Source organism: Citrus sinensis, chromosome 6, assembly GCF_022201045.2.
Source record: "Citrus sinensis cultivar Valencia sweet orange chromosome 6, DVS_A1.0, whole genome shotgun sequence".
In the NCBI taxonomy this organism is placed as follows: domain Eukaryota; kingdom Viridiplantae; phylum Streptophyta; class Magnoliopsida; order Sapindales; family Rutaceae; genus Citrus; species Citrus sinensis.
This window is the reverse complement of record NC_068561.1, coordinates 22,526,678-22,544,838: the sequence shown is the minus strand read 5'-3', so window position 1 is coordinate 22,544,838 and position 18,161 is coordinate 22,526,678. Positions and strand designations below refer to the sequence as shown.

The window sequence follows — 18,161 nt, the reverse complement described above, 5'->3', positions numbered from 1 at the left end:
AAAAAAAAAAAAGGTAATTTGGGCATTTAACCTAAATAACTAGAATTTTACCAAGTTAATTGGAATATTGAATACAAACCAGTGGAATAATAGTTGAAATATATAAATTCGTAAGGGAGAAAGTATAACCAAAATTAGGGACTTACCTAATAAAAAATAAAATTATAAAAAATAAATTTGGTATGTAACCCAAATAATTAAAATCTTACGCAGTTAATGAGAATATTTAACACAAACATAGAGGAATAATTAGCTGAAACACATGAACCAATAAGAGAGAAAATATAACAAAATTTAGATACCGTTCTAGTGGGAAGTGAAAGTTACTTGAAATATAACCCAAATGTTGGCATTTAAGAAATTTAGTAGGAATATCAAACACAAATCCAGTGGATTAATAAGTTGAAATATGTGAACTTATAAATGAAAAAGTTTAACTAAAATCAAGAACTAATCTAACAAAAAAAAGTAATTTGGGATTTAACCCAAATAATTTGAATTTTACCATATTAATTGGAATATTAAACACAAAACTAATGGAATAATACTTGAAACGTATAAAAAAAAAGGGGAGAAAGTATAGTCATATTTAGAAACCTATCCAACGAAAAATGAATTTACTTGAAATCTAACTTCAAATATTAGTATTTAACGAATTTAATAGGAATATTAAACACAAAATTAGTGGATTGGAAAGTGGAAACAAATGAACTTATTAGTGAGAAAATTTAACTAAAATTAGGGACATGTGAAATTAATTTGGAACATCTACTTAATATATTAATATTTAACTAAAAATATTAGGACATGATTATTTTACTTTTTTTTAACTTTATTTTATTTTTTCTACATTAAATATGATTTTTTTAAAAACGGTTGAAGGAACAACCGGTAAAAATGTTAGTTGAAAAACAGGGCTGTTTGACTATAAGATCACTCTCAGTTGACTTGAAAAATACTTTAATTACGAGGAAGGAGCCAACTCTCGTATCGTATGCGTATACTACTTACTAACAGTAATCTGAATAACATAATAAAAAGTTATTTTAAAGGCCCGACGACTCCCGTAGTTGCATGCTTGAGTCAATGGAAGGTAGCGGTTTTAAGTTTGCGGAGGTTCATTGATTTCTTCCAGAGCTGATGGATGAAATGAATGATTCAGTTTCGTCAAATCCAGAGCAGTTTTTGAATGATGGTGAGAGATTGTTCAATGGGATTGCAGCGGACTCCAACGAAAACCAAGGCGGTCATGATCCACACCCCTTTTGGAAATTTGAAGCACAGGAAGGGACATCAACATCTATGTTGGACCTTGACTGGTGTTGGCCTGATGAAATTTCCCGGCCTGGAGGACACACCAACAACCACAATTCAAGTGATTGCTGGTCTGCTGCTTCTGAAGCTCACTGTCTAAATAATAATTTCTTGCCTGCTGCTGCTGCTGCTTCAGATGCCGTATTTCCACCTTTGTTAAATGTCGTAACTGATGGAGCGGAAAATGCGGATGCTGCAGTGATGAAACGCCAGCTTCAAAATACTGAAAAACCGGTAAATATCAAGCATATTTACATTTTCTGCATGTGGAATTCTTAGTCTTCGCCATGCTTTGGCTTTATGATTGGCATATTTACAAATCTACTGTTTAGTTGTTGAATTTCTGACAGATGAATAATTAATTTAGATAAACCTAAAGCGCTGAATTGTGTGGATGCATTCTAAAATATTTTCCAATGGTGAACTTTCAGTGGATCGGTTACATTTGGGATTAAGGTGTTATAGCTTATAATCTACCGTTATTGTGAAATGGAATCGCTAATTTTCAAAGTAAGGGGGGTTGTTAGTACTTACAGCTGTCAAAATTAGCCCCACTTTAGCCACCGTACTGTCAAAATTAAGCAGAAGTACAACAGTTAGAAACATACTTTCAGAAGCTCTATATATTTGTGAACGTAGTTGCTTTTGTATTGTTTCCTTTTTCTTTTTTATGGGGTTCCCGCGATGAAGTTACCACAGTTGTACTCTTTAATCTATTATTCATATGACAAAATTTGTGCGTGCGTTGGATGGGGATTATATTTGATTACATTTTGATCTTAGATGAATCTACTTTTCCATTTGTAGCTGGAGATGGCGCACAATTCACTTCAACACCTTCCAAGTTTCGATACACATATAGTGTCCCTAGAGAGTGATGGAGAAAGTTTGATGTCCTCTGAAAGTAATGGAGATGAGATACAATCTCAATCAACTGTCAATTTAAGGGGAGAAATACCAGAAGTTAATTCTCAAAATCCAGAACTTGGGATGGTGTTTTCATCTCAAGAGGAGGCTTACATGTTTTACACAACTTATGCTAAAAGAATTGGTTTCTCTGTGAGAAAAGCTAAGGTGCGGCGACTGTCAAATGGAGCCATTAGGAAACGTCTTTTCTACTGTTCAAGACAAGGATTTCGAGCAAAGAAACAGTCTACCAAGGCAACAAAGTATCAAAGGAAAGAGACCAGAACAGGTTGTGATGCCATGGTTGAATTTACTGTTGAAAATGGAAAGTGGATGATCTCTGGCTTTACTCCCGAGCATAATCATGACCTTGAAGGCAAGTCAAAGCCTGTGGTAGGTTCATCCACCAAAGTCTCGGAGGATCATTCAATAAGTACCACTATGAATAAAGCTGCGACGGTGAAAGAAGCACAGCCTTTGAATTCTGTTGGATTTCAAGGTATCAATTGCCCAGGCATCCCTTGTGATGAGAAAACAAGTTGTCCAAAACTTCTTGATGGACAAAGTTTAATCAAATATTTCAGACGTTTGGAAATGGAAGCTCCATCATTTTCTTACACAGTACAAGTGAATGCTGAAAACTGCTTGACAGGTTTCTTTTGGACGGATGGTAGGTCAAGGATAGACTATGACTACTTTGGGGATGTTGTCATTCTGGACACAACATTTCGAATTGAAGCGAATAATATGATTTATGCACCATTTTTAGGACTTAACCATCATCGACAATATGTCTTGTTTGGAGGCGCTTTCTTGCTTGATGACAGCAAGGATTCATTCATTTGGTTGTTAAGGACATTTCTGGACTCAATGGGCAGGCGTCAACCAAGCACAATATTCACTGATGGGTATCAAGCAATGGCAGATGCAATAAAGATGGTGCTGCCAAAGACACAACACCTTCTTGGAATATGGTACATCCTCCGAAATGCTAAAGCAAACCTCTCCAAATGTTATGGAGAACCTGGTTTCAACAGTCTTTTCAATAAATGCATCTTTGATTGTGAATCAGAGGCAGAATTCGAGTCTATGTGGGAGTCTTTACTGGAGCAATATGAGCTTTGTGCAAATCCTTGGCTCAAAACTCAATATATGTTGAGGAGAAAATGGGCTCATTGTTTCTGTAAGAGTGCCTTCTCTGCTGGCATACGATCAACCCAACACTGTTACGACATCAGTCATGTTTTCCACAGTTTGACAAGCAAGGCAACAACTCCATTGCAGTTTGTTCAGCAGTACTTTAAAGTGGCAGAGCAACAGCGTAGAGAAGAATTATATGAAGATTTTCGCTGCAATGGAAGTGCACCTCCAACAATTTTAAGAAGCAATGCAATTGAGAAAGAAGCAGCAAAGATATATAGCTGCACAATGTTTAAGCTTTTCCGAGCAGAGTTGCTTGAATGTTTGTCAGTGGCAATAGAAGAAATTCAAGGTGATGGAATGACTGCTAAATTCAGGCTAAATGAGGAAGGCCAGAAGAAGGAGAAAATTGTTGAATTTAATTGTGTGGAAACCCATCTCACATGTAGTTGCAAAAAATATGAGTCTGTTGGCATCTTATGTGTACATGCCTTGAAAGTACTGAATGCTAAAAATATCTTTCATATACCTCCTCAGTATATATTGAAGAGGTGGACAAAATCAGCAAAAGATGGGATGGTGGTAAATGGCCATGAAGGGGAAGTAGTTGATGACAGCCAGAGGCATTTGCATCTGGATGAGAGTAAACTTATGCACAAAGCTTTAAATGTCATTACTAAAAGCTTACCATTCGAGGGGACAAGGATGATAGCTGATGATTACCTGAGCATTGCATTGAAAAACATTGAAGATGCTTTAAGAACAAAAAACATAGGACAGCTTAACACAAGAGATGTATATGATGCCTATAAAGATGCTGCTGCAGCTGCTGATGCCAATGGCATTATTTCTGTAAAGACACAACGGATGGAATCAAATCCTTCAACGGTCAATCAACAGGAAGCATTGAACTACAGAATAAAATGTCAGTTGAAGAGGAAATATGATAATGATGGAAGAGAGACAAAGAGCAAGTCAAGTGATGGTGCAATTACTCATTGCCATTCCTTCAAAGAAGTAACAAAGGGTTAGAAGTATCATAACTTCAATTAGATTTCATTTGACTTACTGTTGTTTGATTTTCTTGTTAAAAAACTAAACTTCTTATTATTCAGGAGGAGATTATCAAGGATCAAAAAAGCATGCTAGCAGGTCATATTCCGTGGGGGAAAATTCCCGACATTCTGCCTGTGTATCTGCCCTTCCTCCATTACCTTCACAATCCACAGGCAACCAATTTAAAGATCACAACAAATCTAGGTTGAATGTTCAGGTAAAAGCATATATAAAGTATTGTAAAAAATTTGAGGCAGTTCTGTTCTGATGTCATTTTGGAATATATGTGCATTCTAATTTGTTAAGACATTATGATAAGTGTATCCATCAAAATTTGGAGTTGGTCAAAAAGATACTAATTGCCAATCCAAACTGAGGACAGTTGAACTAGTTGAAGATAATTCCTAGAGCAAGAGATATACAGTAACATGATGATGTATCATTAATGCTATTGTTAAGGAGGCAAACCACGGGACTACTCACTACCAGTCTTTCTCTAATTTATGGTCTTTGGTTTTGTTAGTGGCTGAATAAACCATCTCATAAAATCATTTTTATCAGTTAAAGCTCACATCGAGTGTTGAAAAGAGTAAATCGTTATTTGATCAGTCTCAATTACCTTTACTTATTTGGTATGGTTAATGGTTGGCAAAATGGCATCCCAGGTAAGACTAGAAGAGACAGAAAAGGAGAGAGAAAGACTAGAAGAGATAGAAAAGGAGATAAAATCATGGTTTCAACCGATGTAGGAGAGACTGTCCAAGCTCTACACTTCAATGCTTGCAGGTAATTCTCGCACTGATCACCAATGCATATGGAGGAATATGTAAGAGGAGATAATTCTGTAGTTTTGGCCACAGTTGAATCTCTCCCGTAAGTAAGACTTTTAGGTTGTATTTTGGATTCAAATACACATAATCTACTATCAATAGATTATGATTTATTTTTCGTCCGATGGTCGAGGAGTATGATTTATTTGTTTTGAAGAAATCAATATTTGTTGAAACCTTATTATTAACTCATTATTGTGCTATTGTTGGATTAAAAACATGCATTGAGACTTCTTCGTTTATATTTAATATTATTTGTTTGTAATTTCTTGAAGAACTCCAGAAGTCCAGTCCATGAATTGCATGCTAAGAAATTTTATAATGGTGCTGCACTGCTGCGAAGAAATCTCACCGCCGAAGAGAAACTCCATTTTTGTTCGTTTTATTTCTTCTATTATTTAAAGATTTATTTTTTTACTGTTATTAATTAAATTATTTCTTCCCTGGTAATGCATTTAAAAAATTTATATATATTCAGACCGGCTGAATTTACCGATTACGAAATTACAGCTATTAAGTCGCATCCGCAATTCTTGTAATTGAAGGGGATATTCATTGCTTAACTTTTAGAGGGGGGATATCCATTGTTTAAATTTTAATATATAGTCGTAGGTAAGGATATGCTGATGATATGCACGTCCCCAAGAACCGACCACCTGATTATTTTTCAGTTCAGTCCCCTTAGATTCACATTTTAACATAATGACTCAATTAATAAGTTTCTATATCATTGCCCCACCGACCGGAAATAAAATCCTGGTCCTGCCACTTTTTCACTTCCGACCGTCATTTTTCGCATTAAAAATTCAGGAGACAATATCCGGCCATTTTCATAAAATCATCATAGAAATTAATCATGTAACAAAATTTCTTACTATAATAGCTACATATATCGTTTTTAGACTAAATTACCTTTAAAAGGTTATATTAAGTCACAAATGACATATTCGGTGTTTGTTAAAATTTCTCTAAGAAGATTTTTTCAATTATGTTGTTAAGTGTGCGAGAAAGAAATCAAAGCCTGTCAATTGGGGTGTTGAGCTCCATTCACATGAGTGTTAGGCTCCATTATTGTCATTCTCATGGTCGATTCAACCAACACCATCGCCCGCAATCAGCCAACGTAGGCGATGGAAGCCAATTGCAAGCTGCACGTGTGATGGTTCCCATTGCCCGCAGCTAGCCGATACAAGTGATGGCTGCCATCGCCCACGTCCAACCAAGCTCTTTTAAGGGTAATTTAGTTCAAAATGAGCATATGTGGCTATTATGATAAGAAATTTCTTTATATAATTAGTTCTGATAATAATTTTATTTAAATGGCTAAATAGATAAATTTCTCCGGTTTTGTATTACTTCTCATTCTATACTTGAGTGGGCAGTTCAGTTATACAGAGAAGTGCTTGCTTTGCAACACTGGCCATAAGATTTTGACCTCTTTATTGATTAATAATATTCATAAATCTTGGGTTGCAATAGTTAATTCTTGACAAATAGTTCTTCTAAAGCCGTGTACCAACAAAAATACTCCTCCCTCCTTTAAACATTCACACCCATCATCTCATATTCTAAATTACATCCTCTCAACGCCTTGGTCAATCCAGCAAGTAAACTGAAACCTGTGATTTAGTTACTTACTAGAAAAAGAATATATAATCAACAGCTAATAAGATTTCTGATTAAGAAGAGTTTATGTGTATTTTAAAAATCAAATGCAAAGAACTGACTGTAACCTTCTTTCGCTTGCAAAAGAACTACACTTGAAAAGAATCAAGCATGGTTTTCAAAACTTTCTGTGCCCCCGCCCACTGTTTGTCATTTGCACTAGCTACAAACAACACAACGGTGCTTCCTTTTGCTGTTGCCTTTGCAAGATTGTGCGTCCCCGTAAGAGCAAATGGTGTCTCAAGCAGATAGTTGTAATACTGCAAACAACACAATAAAAATAGTTGGTGATAAATGAAATTTTATTTTAAAAAAAAAAAAAGACAGCACTCTTGACATTCAACAAACGGCAAACCAATTTGATTTATTTTCTTTTCGTGTCCGACATTGAGAAGTATTTAATTATCATTGAGAAAAAGAAACAAACTAAGTTTACAAAAGGGAAATGAAAAATGAACAACAGGATTATAGAAGTTTACCATCTGATCCCCAACTTTCTCTACTGATGTTTCTATGAGCTCATCAGGATCATACGAGTTACCAGTGACAAAAGGGCCTAGAGAGGCGATAACTTTCTCAGGGCTACCAATTTCTTCAATAGATGCATTTGGTTTGTTGGTGAGACGTATCAAAGGAGAAGCCACTACTTGGACTTTTCCTTGCTTTTCATCCTCAAACTTCACCTCCACCCAAGGCTCTGCACACTTCGGCTGGCAGTAATTCCCTGATAATATGTTTGCTACTCGCATCTGTTTCCAACTTGGTGGGAGAACAAATTGGTAGGGCTGCACATTTCCTGCAAGAAACTAAATTTCAAGTATTATCAGCATATACAAACCAGAATAGATAAAAATAAAAATTTAAAGTGAAAAAAAAAAAAGAACACCTTAGATCCATTGTTCTTGATCAAGACCCAATAATAAAACAGAATACCATAAATTCTTAGATTGAACTTCATATTCCCTCACAACTTGCTTGGAACATGTTTTTCACAATATGTTAGGGCAGCAGTCTTGTCTTGGTAATAGTAAGGGCTAAATTGTTTGCGAAGCTAATTGCTACATACTCAAGACTCTGAGAGTAATTGTTTCAAAATCTGTAACTTTGCTTACAAGGTAGATCAGGTTTCCAAATTCATCCTCTGACATTGAGAGAGGTGAGTACCAAATTCATCCCTACCAATAGGCACCAGATTCTAAGCCATTCTCATCCGAAAATTTTTCCCTATCGACAATTATAAATCATGGTCAATTTATTAGGCCTCGTTTGAAATTAACAATTCTATAACAGACAACACAAACTAAATTTGCAATTAAAGTAGATAGATAGGCCAATGGTTTAGAGCAGTAGCAAAAAGTAAAAAGTACCTGCGCGAAGAGCAGGGGTGTCCTTTGGAGAGGCTTTGAAGAAGACGAAAGAAGGGTCGGTTGGAGATGGCGGGAGATAGGACCCCACTTCCACCTCTCTTGCTTCTGAATATGGAGGTTCTTTATTTATTATTAGTGTCGCTGGAATTACTGCCAGTCCTTTCAAGATTTCTCTTCTCAGAATCGGAGTACGAGTGCACTCGTTGCCCTTCTGATGAAATGCTGTTAGTGCTCTTTGAATTTTATTTGAAGGTTTACGGCCGTTTGAGACTGAGAATTTAGGGGAGAGTGGAGTTGTCAGAGAAGCTGCCATTTCTGGACTGCAGAAACGAGAGACTTCCAGCACCTCTCTGCTCTTATCCGTTCTGATTTTCATTTTCAATGGCTTCTATACCTCGGTTCTATGTGGGCTCCACTTTTGTGCCACGTGGACTTTTATCTTTAATTTGCAAGCATTTCATTTTCTTTCTAGACTCTGTTTTTCTTTTCCTCACCAATGGACAACTCAATTCAATTCATGACACACTACAAATTTTACTTTCTTAAAACTTTTTTTTCCCCTCTCTTTTATGTTTTGTCGACTAATTTAACTATAAAATGAGGAGGTAATAACTAATAATAACAAATTGCAAAACTAAACCGACATAGAAAATAGAGTGGCTTGGGGCTGTGGACTAACACCAACCAAATTGGTTGTTAAAATACATACACCGCAGATAATTTAATTTCTTCCAATATGTTTGACTCCTCGATAGGGAGGATTGGATGGTCTGGTTTACAAGAAGAGACTCTTATTTAATTATTAATTAAGATTCATTTTATTTTCCCCTACACTATTATATTTTGCAACTCTTAGTTGAAGTTAATTGAGTATTTAGGTTGCTTATTCGGAAGAAAGAGTCCCCAGTGTTTCTCATACTCAGACCCTTGTTTCTGATTCTCATCAAACATAGCAAACACGTACGTCTCAATAGCGCTGCCAGGCTTTCTCGGAGTCCCTCCTTTGACGTGCTGAATCAAATTCGAATTATAAGTCCTCGCATTATCAACGCTCGCCGCCGTCCCTCCCGCCGTCGGCCAACCGCTCTCCGACACCACAATCCTCAAGGAACCCCCTCCGGCCTTCTCTAACGCCGCGTATACAGCATCCAAAATCGCATCAAAAAGATTCCTGTAACCAAACTGCCCATCTTGCACTCTCACAACATCAGAAGTAAAGAGTGCAAAATCAAGACGAATGTCCCTAGTGTTGCCAATATAACTAATATACGGATACAAATTAACTAACAAAGGAGCCTGGTTGTCAACTAAGAACCTAATAACAGGATCAAGAAATCTTCGGACGTCGGGCCTGAAAGTGCCCTTCGAAGGAGGGGACGCGTCTCCAAGAACCCGGGTGTCGATTGCCGTGGAAACTTTGATTTGGTTCCCAAGGCCGGCTGCTAAGATCGCGTTGCGAATATTTTGCATGGCGGGGAGGAGGAAAGGCACGTACTGGGTTGTTTCGCCATTCAAGGGGCTGACTTCGTTTCCCACGGCGATGTAGCGAAACTTGACGCCGTTGGCGTAGTCTCTGACGTTGTTCTGGACCCATGAGTTAGCGTTGGCCTGGCTTGCGGCGACGTTTTGAAGGTCAGAGTTGGGCACACCGAGGAGGAGCTCGATGTTTGAGCCTCTAAGGGCTTGGAGAGTTGCTTGATTCGGAGCGTAGAGTCGCATTCTTTGAATGTTCGTTTGCTTGTAAAGTGATACTACCTCTTGCTCCGATGGCAAGCCGGTGCCGTCTCTTCCGTAACACACTCCTGTTTGAGCATCTGCATTTATATAAATTAAGCAAATGAGTAAGTTTTTATGACATTACTCATTATTTTGGAGTATCTGACGAAAAAGAGGGCAAAAAAGGATAGATACCTATAATTTTTAGGCTACTCATCGTGAACAGCCCCAGCAATAGCATTGAATATGTAGCATAAACTAAACCAAATTTGGCCATGTTAATGAAAGAACTTAAACTGTTAATGGCAAATTATAAGCTAGTTATAACTTGATGATGATCAGGTGATATTTTAGACTAGTTACAAGCTGAACTTATGATTATATTAGCTTCCCCTTTATAGAGTGGAGCTAGAGAGGAGGAGGTGGGATATTAATGTACTTAATTGAGATTTTCATCGATGGCGCCGGTTCCTTTGGTTTATTTGTCAACAATTTTACATGGTCAACTTAATTATAATAATGAGTCGTGATTCCATAGCAAACATATCCCTAACATTAATATTATTTAATTACAGTTACTTGAAGAACTCATATTTCTATCCATCAGTGGAAGAAAAGTCCTGCTGTTTTTGTGATGTTTCAAAAGTATGAATTTTCAGCAGCTGCTTATTATATAGAATAAAAGTCTTGGAATTATCCAGTGACCCTTGACTTGTGTGGGGATAGATGATTTTCTAGAATTAATCTAAACCAAACTTGTTCTGCTTTCTTTGCAAGCGTGTTTGTGATTAGTTACTTGTTTGAATTAATGTATAAATTCCCCGTCAAATTGTATTAGCTGAGAAATTGAGAAAATAAGTACTAGTGGGTTTACTTGGAACATATCATGGATTTTAAACACTTTAGAAGAAAGTATTCTTATTAATAAGCAAGTCCTTGTTGATTTGTAACATGAGCAGGTGAAAAAAGGGACCTGTTGTCACACACAAACTCCATTGTTTTTTGTTTTGTTTTGATTCATTTTAGTGGCTGTCATAGTTAGGATGAAATTGATTGGTACTCACTCTCCAGAAGGCATCTCTATTTGGCAACGAATGACAATTTGTGAATTAAAGTTGCGCTCTAGGGTAATACCATTTAATGTTGATGTAATATCTATGTCAACTAAGAAATAAAAATTTTCGAAGTCCAAAATCGGTGGTGTCATTTATAGTTATAATTAGGTAAAAAAAAGAAAGCTGACTTTATCTTGTTTGCAAGCATCAGTAAAAGACTCATTTAATTTTTCTCTTTAAATACTTATCTACTTATTTGTGTATTTACTTACATATATGATAAATATAAAAAATAATATAATATTTTTTAAAGAGGGAGAATCCTCTTTTTAATATGAAAGAGAGAGAAGATAGTCTCATTTAAATAAATTTCATTTGAAGAACTTTTAAAACCTAACTTAAGAAATGCTTTTAGTCTCATAATTTGTCTTAGGTGGCTTGGCTTGAATTTCGATAATTTGACTTGGCTCCCACTCACTAATCAAAGAAAAAACAGATATGAAAAAATAGGAAGAGTCAATTGTATGATTTATAGCATTAATTAGTTGATTAATGGATTTTGTTTGAAGGGTTAATACTAATCGAAGATGTATGTATTAAGACTGTAATTAATCTTACATCAATGAGGAGGACTGTAAGATGAAACGAGACCTTTTGTCACTTTATTTTCTTCCCAAAAGATATGTGAGTTGCGAAATAGAATACTTCAAATCTATGTCAAAAGATGATAAATATTGTTAGGGTAAAAACAATATCAATACCTATAATGAGAGTAAAAATTTAATTCTAAAATAAAGTTGTGGGAAATTAATTTATCATTATCTTCTTCTTCGTCATTAGTTATTTTAGGTGATTGGATCTATTATTTTCTCATTCAAATTGAATTTATAAAATTTATATTTATGCACTAATATAGTCATTTAAAGCTTTTCGGGTGAAAGCCAATGCCCTCCGGAATTTGAATGGCACTACATATGTGGTAGAAACACAGAAGAAAAATCCACACGAACAAGCCTAATTTCACGAAGAGTTTAATAGAAGCTAGTTAAAACTATAAAGTATGAGACAAACATTGTTGAGCTATAAATATATATATATATATATATATATATAAGGAATGTTTGGTGGCGATTCTTTGATTGGCTTTGACTCCAAACATCCTCGTTTAAGCCGCTTTCATACATAGAACTTTAGAAGTATTAACTAACAATAATCAATCAATGATATTAAGATTATTTTATAATTTTATTTTTTGAAAACTTAAAAAAATGTTTTTATAAATAAATAAGAAAAGGTATCTTCCAAAAAAAAAAAAAAGGGGAGGAAGAAGAAGAAGAAGAAGAAGAAAAATAACAATTAACTTGATTTATAGATGGAGATCCGATACTTTTAGAATCGTTGTGTAAGTAACTATAAATGAATTTTTTTTGTTCACTGGTAATTTAACAATGAATTCAATATAAGTGATCACAACTTTTAACTCATGAAATATTTCAATTAAGTTAACAGGGACAAGTGCTTAAATAATTTAGAGGATATTTTAATCAAGCAGGGACAGCTGTCCCCACTTGTCCAACGCTAACACCGTTGTTGTGGCTCTGTAAAATGATAATATATCATTTACCGTCGTGGTCAATTCAGTCCTCGGGGACGTATTTGATACAAATGGAATAAATTAGAGCTTAATAAGGAAATCACAAATGGTAAGGAACTCCATGTTATTATTCAAATATAAAGTGAGGAACTGACAAATATAATTTCATTATTTTTAACGACGTGGAGAAAGCAAAGCATGTCGTGGAAATAGTAAAAAAATGGGGGAATGTTAACAAAGCAAAGCAGAAAGAAAGCAACATAAAGAAAAAACAGGGGAACACAATAATCAGAATGAATCAGTGATCGATTTATTTGATTGAAAAGCCCAAAGCAATGTACAAAAATCACTTGAACAAGGAAGAAATGATAATCTCGACAGAAGTAACGATTTCCTTGCAACTTCTCTAGAATCTTCCAACGGCCTCGCTCTCTCTCTCCCTCTTTCTATCACCTGTAAGTCCGACTCCGTATCACCATTTATACTTTGCTCTCGTTTGCTTTTATTTCTTTTTATTTATTATTATCATTATTTTCATTTGGGATTTTGTGTATGTAGCTGATTTTTCGCCTTTGGTAAATTGTGGTTTTGTTAAAATGAGGATTCTTATTTATTTATTTCATTTATTTTGGTTATGTTTGATGTATCTCTGTGATTGATTGATTTATTTATTTGATGATACCATTTGCAAAAAATCATTTTTTTATCTCAACAAATTGTTGTTTTTGTGCATTGTTTTTACGGGTATCTGCTAGAAATGAAAATATAGAACCCAATAATAGCTCAATATCTGTATGTTTATAGACTGTTAAAGAAGTGCTTTTTTTGCATGTAAAGATAAAATTTTGTCTTTTGTTTTTTTTTTTTTTTGGTGAGTGTCGTTAATTAATTGTGTTTTGTTTCTGCGTTGAAGGGGTTTGATTGGATAATGGATGCTAAAACCAAGAGGAGAATTGTGACAGAGAATGGGGATACAACGGGGGAGGACTTGGTCCTTGCAACTTTGATTGGGAATGGAGATGATTTGGGGCCTATTGTGAGGCATGCATTTGAGACGGGGCGTCCAGAAGCGCTGCTTCATCAGCTCAAAAGTGTTGTTAGGAAGAAGGAAGCTGAGATTGAGGAGCTCTGTAAGACTCACTATGAGGAATTTATCCTCGCAGTTGATGAGCTTCGAGGCGTGCTAGTTGATGCTGAAGAACTGAAAAGTGATCTGTCCAGTGATAATTATAGGTTGCAAGAGGTTGGGAGTGCATTACTGATCAAACTCGAGGAGCTTCTTGAATCTTATGCTATTAAAAAGAATGTCACTGGAGCAATCAAAATGGGCAAGATATGTGTGCAAGTGTTGGATCTTTGTGTTAAGTGTAACAATCATATTACTGATGGCCAGTTTTACCCTGCCCTGAAAACCATTGATCTGATCGAGAAGAATTACTTGCAGATTATTCCTGTGAAGGCACTGAAAATGGTAATAGAAAAGACAATTCCAGTGATAAAGACGCATATTGAAAAGAAAGTTACTAGTCAATTTAATGAATGGCTAGTTCATGTAAGGAGTTCTGCGAAGGATATTGGACAAACAGCAATAGGTCGGGCTGCATCAGCTCGTCAGAGAGATGAGGAAATGCTGGATCGTCAAAGGAAAGCTGAGGAACAGAATCTTTCAGGCTTTGGAGATTTTTCATTTACTTTAGAAGTTGAGGATATCGACGAAGATTCAGTTTTGAAGTTTGATCTCACGCCACTTTATCGGGCATATCATATCCATACTTGCCTTGGGATCCCATCGCAGTTTCGTGAATATTATTATAGGAATCGCTTATTGCAACTTACTTCCGACTTACAGATCTCTTCAGTGCAGCCATTTGTTGAATCATATCAAACTTTTTTGGCACAAATTGCTGGATACTTCATAGTGGAGGATCGGGTCCTGAGGACTGCCGGAGGGCTATTATTACCTGATCAGCTTCAGACAATGTGGGAAACAGCCGTGGCCAAAATAACATCTGTTTTGGAAGAACAATTTTCTCATATGGATTCTGCAACACATCTTCTGCTGGTGAAGGATTATGTGACACTTCTTGGGGCAACTCTTAGACAGTATGGTTATGAAGTGGGTCCTGTTCTTGAGGTGCTGGACAAGAGCCAAGACAAGTACCATGAACTTCTTCTGGAAGAGTGTCAGCAGCAAATTACTACTGTTCTTACCAATGATACTTACGAGCAGATGCTAATGAAGAAAGATACAGATTACGAGAACAATGTTCTGTTGTTTCATCTCCAGAGCTCAGATATAATGCCAGCTTTTCCATATATTGCCCCATTCTCCTCCATGGTACCTGATGCTTGCCGCATTGTCAGGTCATTCATCAAAGGATCAGTCGACTACTTGTCTTATGGGATGCATGCTAATTACTTTGACGTGTTAAGAAAGTATTTGGACAAGCTCTTGATTGACGTGTTAAATGAAGTTATTTTGAATACAATCACTGGCGGTTCCATTGGTGTATCTCAAGCCATGCAGATTGCTGCAAACATTACTTTTCTTGAAAGAGCTTGTGATTATTTCCTCCGACACGCAGCCCAACTGTGTGGGATCCCAGTCCGATCAGTCCAGAAGCCTCAAGCAACTTTGATGGCCAAGGTGGTCCTAAAAACGTCAAGAGATGCAGCTTATATTACTCTTCTGAGTTTGGTGAACACCAAGTTAGATGAGTTTATGGCTCTTACAGAAAACATCAATTGGACTACGGAGGATACATCTCAGAATGGGAATGAGTACATGAATGAGGTGATTATTTACCTAGACACTCTTATGTCCACTGCGCAGCAAATTTTACCTTTGGATGCTCTGTACAAGGTAGGGAGTGGTGCACTTGAGCATATTTCAAATTCTATTGTGTCAGCATTTCTTAGTGATAGTGTGAAGCGGTTTAATGCAAATGCTGTTGCCATTATCAACCATGATTTGAAGAAGCTAGAGGATTTTTCTGATGAGAAGTTTCATATTACTGGTTTGAGTGAGATAAACCCGGAAGGCAGTTTCAGAAGATGTTTAGTAGAAGCGCGGCAGTTGATAAACCTTTTGATTAGCAGTCAGCCAGAGAACTTCATGAATCCCGTAATAAGGGAGAAAAACTACAATGCATTGGATTATAAGAAAGTGGCGAGCATCTGTGAAAAATTTAAGGATTCTCCAGACGGGATCTTTGGAAGTCTATCAAGCAGAAATACAAAGCAAAGCTCTCGAAAGAAATCAATGGACATGTTGAAGAGGAGATTGAAGGACTTCAATTGAGCAAGGTTGAAAAGTCTGACATTAGGAGTAATAGTAGTTATTTTTTACATAATTTTCTTCTTTTTTTTTAATTATTATTATTTTTTTCCTATTTGATGTTTAGAACAAAACTGATTCATCAATTTTCATGCTCAGTAAATTCTTCTATGAAAGTTTCTATAAACTCCGTTGCCTTGTGCAATTAATTTTGTTTCTTATTTATTTGTTTTTTTTAAATCATGTTATTTTCTTCCCCTTGGGATATGCTTGCCCTGCGAAAGCTGTGTCTTTCCTGACGCTGTTATGCACCCACAGTGTGAAAATAACATCAAATAGAAAGTGAAGTGAATGAATTGATGAGATTTTTTTTTTTTTGAATACTGTTATACAAGACTGTATGTATTATAATTAATATTTACAAACAGATTTTACAATTGGGACCTTCTTCGTGGCATGTACTCCTCTGAAGCGCTGTCCAAATTCTTCAAACACTCTCAAATATTCCAGGGTTGTCCACTCTACTTACAATTGGGACCTTCTTCGTGGCATGTACTCCTCTGAAGAGCTGTCCAAATTCTTCAAACACTCTCAAATATTCCAGGGTTGTCCACTCTACTTACATTTCGTGAACTGTATGTATTACAATTAATATTTACAAACAGATTCTATAATTGGGACCTTCTTCGTGGCATGTACTCCTCTGAAGCGCTGTCCAAATTCTTCAAACCCTCTCAAATATTTCAAGGTTGTCCACTCTACTCACATTTCGTGAGAAATAGACTGGCTCCACTCAATTATTTGATAATTGAGGAAGGATTGTAAATAAGCCCCATAAATATTTTTATGCTTTTATGAAGGCTCGAACCCTTGTACTCATTATTTTAAGTACAAGGGTTCTCCCACTGGACCAAAGGCCCATTGATAATGAATTGATGAGATTGATTGGCTAGAATTGGATAACGAACATCACAAATAAAATTATATACTTTCAGATGTGTCTCGTGCTCTTGTAAAATTAGCATAGAAAATACATATTAGTTAATTAAAATAATTACTGAAGAAGTAATTAAATATACAAATTGAACCTACACTACAAGGTGTGTTGAGCTGGCGCTCGATGCATCAATCAATCACGGACTTCGCTAGGAAGTTGTCATTTTCTCCTTTGTAATCTTTAGGTAAGGATTTGATTTTCTTGTTTGCATTCTATAGCCCGGCCGTAAAGCATTAACAAATAACAGACAGGGCGACCGTCAACATAGTTTGATTTCTTGCTTACTCTGCGTAAGTGAGTACGTCATGCTTGCTATAATTTCTCTCTCATTTTTTCCATTTTCATGGATAATATATTAATGCAAGTGTTTCATTACTTTCAATTTGCAATAAACTATGCCCTCGTTCATAATTTTTTAATTTTGTTCTCTTGCAAATCGGAAAATCAAATGATTGGAAGTTATTAATCCCACCTCATTACTCAATGGCTATATGGTACATGTTCGAGTAATTTGTTAGTTTACTGGATAAAATTTCTCCTTCTATTCATTCCCACCTAAAGCCATCAGAAGAAGGGGGAGGAAACAAGTTACTAATCATGCAAGTCAAACTAGAGTTTGAATGCTAATCCTCACATTAAAGAGCCTAATTAAATGATCAATACGTTCTTTAGATTATTTCACCTAATTAATCATGAAAACTAATCAAGATAAGATTCAAGGTGCTTGGACGAAGATGGATGCCTACAAATGTGTGTATAATAAATGGCTTGCAGCTCATACTTTTCGCTCTTACCTGCCACTCATTTTAATTATGTAGTTATCTATATTATCGCTTTCTTCTATACTGTTATATGGGGTAAAAGTCTATTTAATCCTTATATTTTAATATTAGTGTTTATTTAGTTTTCATATTTTTAAAAAGGGTAATTTTTAAAAACCTCCCCTGAGGTTTGGGTTTGTTACAAGTAGATGGCGAGAATTGATTTATTTGTAAAAAATCTCATACCGTCAGTTAAGTTTAACATTGACCGTTAGTTGACCGTGCAAAGACAATATTACCTTTAACAATAGTTTATAAACGAAAATAACTAAAAAAAAACCAAAATTATTAGCTATTTTACACTTTTTAAATTATTGATATTTTCTTAAAGTTCCTATAAAAAAGTTAAAATTAAAAAATTAAAAAATCCTCTTTAAATTATTGATATTTCCTTAAAATTCCTACAAGAAAGATAAAATTAAA

At 35.7% G+C, this 18,161-nt stretch overlaps 4 protein-coding genes across 9 annotated transcripts; 2 read left to right on the top strand and 2 right to left on the bottom strand.

Moving 5' to 3' along the window:
* Positions 1 to 972: 972 nt before the first annotated feature.
* On the top strand, positions 973 to 5,774 carry LOC102628924 (protein FAR1-RELATED SEQUENCE 7-like). Of its 3 annotated transcripts, none has more exons than XM_006481977.4 (5): positions 973 to 1,548; positions 2,122 to 4,387; positions 4,476 to 4,633; positions 5,082 to 5,202; positions 5,530 to 5,774. In XM_006481977.4, the coding sequence occupies exons 1-4, from the start codon at positions 1,141 to 1,143 to the stop codon at positions 5,163 to 5,165; spliced, it is 2,916 nt and encodes a 971-aa protein (XP_006482040.1). In that variant the 5' UTR covers positions 973 to 1,140; the 3' UTR covers positions 5,166 to 5,202; positions 5,530 to 5,774. The 3 variants fall into 3 exon arrangements, with proteins under 3 accessions (XP_006482040.1, XP_015387023.1, XP_006482039.1); XM_015531537.3 differs by having other exon boundaries at positions 5,522 to 5,774; XM_006481976.4 differs by lacking the exon at positions 5,530 to 5,774 and having other exon boundaries at positions 974 to 1,548; positions 5,082 to 5,488.
* Positions 5,775 to 6,649: 875 nt separating this feature from the next.
* LOC102628645 (psbP domain-containing protein 6, chloroplastic) lies at positions 6,650 to 8,660 on the bottom strand. Of its 4 annotated transcripts, none has more exons than XM_025099940.2 (4): positions 8,279 to 8,660; positions 7,391 to 7,707; positions 6,980 to 7,171; positions 6,650 to 6,883 (listed from the first exon to the last, which is right to left on the bottom strand). In XM_025099940.2, the coding sequence occupies exons 1-3, from the start codon at positions 8,652 to 8,654 to the stop codon at positions 7,001 to 7,003; spliced, it is 864 nt and encodes a 287-aa protein (XP_024955708.1). In that variant the 5' UTR covers positions 8,655 to 8,660; the 3' UTR covers positions 6,650 to 6,883; positions 6,980 to 7,000. The 4 variants fall into 4 exon arrangements, with proteins under 4 accessions (XP_024955708.1, XP_024955709.1, XP_024955710.1 ...); XM_025099941.2 differs by having other exon boundaries at positions 6,650 to 6,865; XM_025099942.2 differs by having other exon boundaries at positions 6,650 to 6,858.
* Positions 8,661 to 9,011: 351 nt separating this feature from the next.
* LOC102628350 (glucan endo-1,3-beta-glucosidase, acidic-like) lies at positions 9,012 to 10,377 on the bottom strand. The gene is made up of 2 exons (XM_006481974.3): positions 10,190 to 10,377; positions 9,012 to 10,092 (listed from the first exon to the last, which is right to left on the bottom strand). Exons 1-2 carry the CDS (start codon positions 10,269 to 10,271, stop codon positions 9,131 to 9,133), a joined length of 1,044 nt encoding a protein of 347 aa, XP_006482037.1. The 5' UTR covers positions 10,272 to 10,377; the 3' UTR covers positions 9,012 to 9,130.
* Positions 10,378 to 12,812: 2,435 nt separating this feature from the next.
* LOC102628063 (exocyst complex component SEC15A) lies at positions 12,813 to 16,143 on the top strand. The gene is made up of 2 exons (XM_006481973.4): positions 12,813 to 13,098; positions 13,557 to 16,143. Exon 2 carries the CDS (start codon positions 13,572 to 13,574, stop codon positions 15,942 to 15,944), a length of 2,373 nt encoding a protein of 790 aa, XP_006482036.2. The 5' UTR covers positions 12,813 to 13,098; positions 13,557 to 13,571; the 3' UTR covers positions 15,945 to 16,143.
* Positions 16,144 to 18,161: the final 2,018 nt, after the last annotated feature.